Source organism: Austrofundulus limnaeus, unplaced genomic scaffold, assembly GCF_001266775.1.
Source record: "Austrofundulus limnaeus strain Quisiro unplaced genomic scaffold, Austrofundulus_limnaeus-1.0 Scaffold47, whole genome shotgun sequence".
Taxonomy (NCBI): Eukaryota; Metazoa; Chordata; class Actinopteri; order Cyprinodontiformes; family Rivulidae; genus Austrofundulus; species Austrofundulus limnaeus.
The window spans coordinates 1,952,476-1,956,636 of NW_013952449.1; the positions used below are offsets into that span (position 1 = coordinate 1,952,476).

Here is a 4,161-nt window from a genome sequence, read left to right on the forward strand (position 1 = left end):
CCAACATCTGGTGAAAATTTCATGTCATTAGCACCTCTAGTAATATATTTACTGAGAAAAATGATGACGTGTTCAATACTTATTTTACCCGCTGTAGGTCCCCTAATTCTAAAGCACTAAAAACCCAGCTGAACATTCCTCAGAGTCAACATGAGAGGATATTTTGTGTGCAGAATATTGTTAATATTTCATCTCATAGTGGTTCCCAAAGTTGGGGTCGGGACCTCTTTGTGGGTCACAAATCAAGTGAGGGTCCCCGGATGACTCCCAGACACCAATTTAAATGCAAATAAATAAATTAAAAAATGCTAGTGGAATATTTTTATCATGATAATTGCAAATTTTAAAAAATAATTATAATTGAATAAAAATTTGTAACATGTTTACTAGGTTTGTTTATAGTTATTATTCCAATATTTAACAGCGTTATTAGCAACGTTTGCTACGTAAACAAGTGATCTGGGGTCACGAGTGTCTGCAGCTGTTATTTTGTGGGTCGGAAGTGAAAAAGTTTGAAAACCAGTGATTTAGTGGAAAAGTGACCAACTCCTCTGACAGCTTTCATCCTCAGCTGTTAACAATAATGTTGATCAATAACATTTAAAGAACTCAATTAGTGCTTATAAATTTAGCTCATAAATTTAGCACATACTAATCCACTGAATTAAGAAATTAGCAAAAGCCCTAAAGCACTAATCAGGAAATTAGTTCCTCCTGTTAGTGGTTTAGAGCTTTAGGGGAACCGTGCCCACCAGTGGGTTTAGATCTGCTTATGATGAAATCATGAAACATTGTTAGTTTTTGTTGCACATGTTGAATGACTGTCAGCTGCTGCCACAGCAGGTTTTATTTCTGTAACATCAGCTGGTCCTGTGTTGTGTTGTGTTGTGTTGTGTTGTGTTGTGTTGTGTTGTGTTGTGTTGTGTTGGCTGCTGTGGAACCAGGTCAACATCCACTGAGAGTTTCACTGTTTCATTGTTAATGAGATATTTTGCTAACAGACACAGTCAAAAACACTTTAGTGCTGCCCCGGCTTCCGTAGCTAGCAGGCTAACAAAGAACCAGATGGTTGTTTATTATTTTATGTTGAGTAAAACAAGGCGACAAGCGTCCCTGATGCTCTGGACCCGTAACCATGGAGACGACTGATGCTGAGGTAGAAGAGTGATGAAGGCCTTTGTCTCTGAGGCTGCAGCATCAGCATCACCCTGCAGATGTTCAACCATCAACACATCTGTCCAGGCTCTGACGTCATCAACACCTTACAGCGCGCGGGGCGCACGGCGGGACGCCGCCAGGTACTGGTTCGGGTCCAGTTCAGCATCGCTAAATGTTACATCACCGGCCCCCGGCCTGGCCTGTGCACGAGCCCCGGTTCGGTGCTGATGGAGGACACGAGAGCAGAACCTTACCTGCTCGCGCAGACCAGAACAGCTCCGACAGTCAGAACGGGTCTCAGTCCATTTTATGAACATCCGGGTCCTGAGCAGCGGCTGGATCCGTCCGCGCGCATCCCGCAGCACAACCCCAGAACCAGGGGGGCGTCAGGGGTCCGGACGGGTCGGAGCTGAACCGAACAGGACAGGATGGTCTTTTGTTTGTGGGGTCCTCCTCACCTCTGTTGTCCCCTCAGCCGTGTCTCTCAGCTCGGTGTCTCAGCCAATCAGAGGCGCTGCTGCATCTCCGGAGGACCAATCAGCTCGTTCCTCTAACCCCGCCCCCCATACACCCCACCCCCCACACACACACCTACACCCACACAGCCCATCAATCTGAACAAACCTGCATCACATCTGAACACTGAAACCATTTTTACTGTAAATTTTACTGCAATTATTATTATTATTATTATTATTTTCATTTTACAAACATACAAGTCTTAACTGAGCTTCTTATGTTATGTTGTGGAAAGAAACGCGTGAATAAAGAAAAGTGCACTCCGTGGTTTGGTCTTCAAATGGTTTAATAAGGTTGTATATATGCAGATTGATGGTAATTTGACAGAGCTAATGATTCTGTCTTTGTCCGGTTGTCACTCAGTCTCTGCATATATGCATCATTTGACAACCAAACCACGCAGTGCACTTATAACAATAATAATAACAAAAATAGATATTTCCATAACATGTTATAATGTACTTTTCCTTGTTTATCGTGTCTAATAGGCTTGTATAAAAAAAGATTAAATACAGAACATTTTTGGACCTGTCTTTCCTACTGACATTTAAAACCATAGTGATTTTTTTTATGATACGATGTGGTCTGAAAAAAGGAATCAAAGTGTTAACTAAAATCTGACAGGTATTTTCACTTCAAACTATTATGGTAAAACGTTAATTTCTCAATCTAAATAAAGGCCTTGCAAAAATGTTAGATCTCAAAGTTAGCTTTTAGCTCACTGTCTGTAAAACTAAGATATAGTAGACACTTTGGAGTTTTTCTTTTTAAGATCAGTTATCTGTAGCAACCTTCATTAAGACTGACTCAAAAACCTAATCAGTTTTAGATGAACAACAATGATTATTTCCCCAAAGTTTAATTAAAATCTCAAGCAGTTCATGAGATATTTTGCTAACAGACGAAAACAAAACAGAGTCACCAGACCTTCACCTTTCGGCAGGCAACACTTCAAATAAATTCACTGTTATTAAGGCATGAAGACACCAAAAATAATTAGTTATTTCATACATTATGTTTTAATAGAATAGTGACATTTGTTTAAATATAAAATAGTGAAAGAGTTCAGCTACTGATGTTTGAGACAGAGGCTGCCTGGCACCAAGGTTCTTGCTCAAATCATCAGTGACATCACTTCCTGTGCCCTTAACGCTCGTCTTTGGCACAGCTGTTAGACCCCACCCCACCACCTAATGGTGGGCCTCCTCCACTCAGAATCCTGCAGGAGCTGGAGGCACTCGTCTGCTGATGGAGGGATCTGAGTCATGGGTCAGCTGCTCTGGAATCATTATGAAATATTTAAAGTGGTACCAAACGCCACAGTGACCCTTCAGGGTCCACATGTGGGTCCGGTCAGTTCAACGAGCAGCTACACGTCGGACCAGCTCGACCAGCTTCTATAAGGCTTCTAGACTGGTCGCTTCTAGTTGGAAACCCATTCAGGCTAGTTCTGCGGGAAAGCGATGGGGTAGATCTGGTTGTAGTGGTCCACAAAGTGGACCTCAAGGCCCTCGGTGATGTAGGCTGGCAGGTCGGAGAAGTCCTTCCTGTTCTCAGCTGGAAGGATGATGCAGGTGACCCCGGCACGACGAGCCTGACCAGAAAAACAAGACTCAAGATTCAGGTCCACATCAAACTGAACATTAATAGAACTGCTCTTTGTCCACACAGCAACCATGTTTCTAAAACAATCCTGTATTTGTCATTTCTAAAAACATCCTTGTAAACACGACACTGTTCGTAGAAACCTGTTAATCACATGAAAAAAAAGGAAGAGAGAAAGTGATGCAGTACCTCCTCCAAGCCTGTCTGTGGTGCTGTAACACCATGAATACACCAGAAACATGAAACAAAACACTGGGTCAGAACCATACACTGTATTTATATATGACCTACAGACTATATATAGACAAAATAAATATAAATATTCTAACGTTAGAGGGGCAGGTTTGGTTTGTCCTGACCTGTCATCCAACCCACTGCAGAGCAGGAGAAAAAAATGTTGTGGATTTTTGTCAGAAGTTTTTACCTTGAATCAATAAATAATAAAGTTAATGAAGTTTGACAATAAATTTAAAAACTAGAGTTGGGCGATACTAGATTTGATACCTAGCACGTACAGGCCTAGTATTACCGATACCAATCCTTGTCATCTACATTGAATAATTTTGTGATGATAAAACACAACACAAAAATTTTAGGCAGATAAAAATGTTTTGTATTGTTAAAAAAATAATTATCCTATCACCTTCTACTTCACACAACTGATTATGGAAAAAAATCACTCGAGCAAAATAACAAAAAAGCAACAATGTAGCTAAATATAAATATAACAAAAACAACAAAATATACCTTCCATTGCACACAGGCATGATGTAGAGGACTAATGAACAAAAAGAAAAAATTGTATAGGTCCTCTGGACGGGTTCTTCTCTAATGAAACGTTTCGTCTCTCCTCCAAGAGACTTCTTCAGTCTGAGAGTT

The 4,161-nt window shown here is 40.9% G+C and overlaps 2 protein-coding genes across 2 annotated transcripts in view; both read right to left on the reverse strand.

Moving 5' to 3' along the window:
* LOC106517294 (leucine-rich repeat-containing protein 24) overlaps positions 1-1,637 on the reverse strand; it is a 17,152-nt gene extending 15,515 nt beyond the window's left edge. The window contains exon 1 of the mRNA XM_014008055.1: positions 1,413-1,637. The gene's annotated coding sequence lies outside the window, so the exon portion shown is untranslated. The remainder of the gene's footprint in view (positions 1-1,412) is intronic.
* A 1,036-nt stretch (positions 1,638-2,673) lies between these two features.
* Positions 2,674-4,161, reverse strand: part of lonp1 (lon peptidase 1, mitochondrial) — a 17,428-nt gene continuing 15,940 nt past the window's right edge. Inside the window, exon 21 of the mRNA XM_014008056.1 lies at positions 2,674-3,271. Coding sequence (XP_013863510.1) covers positions 3,122-3,271 — 150 coding nt within the window. The 3' untranslated portion in view covers positions 2,674-3,121. The remainder of the gene's footprint in view (positions 3,272-4,161) is intronic.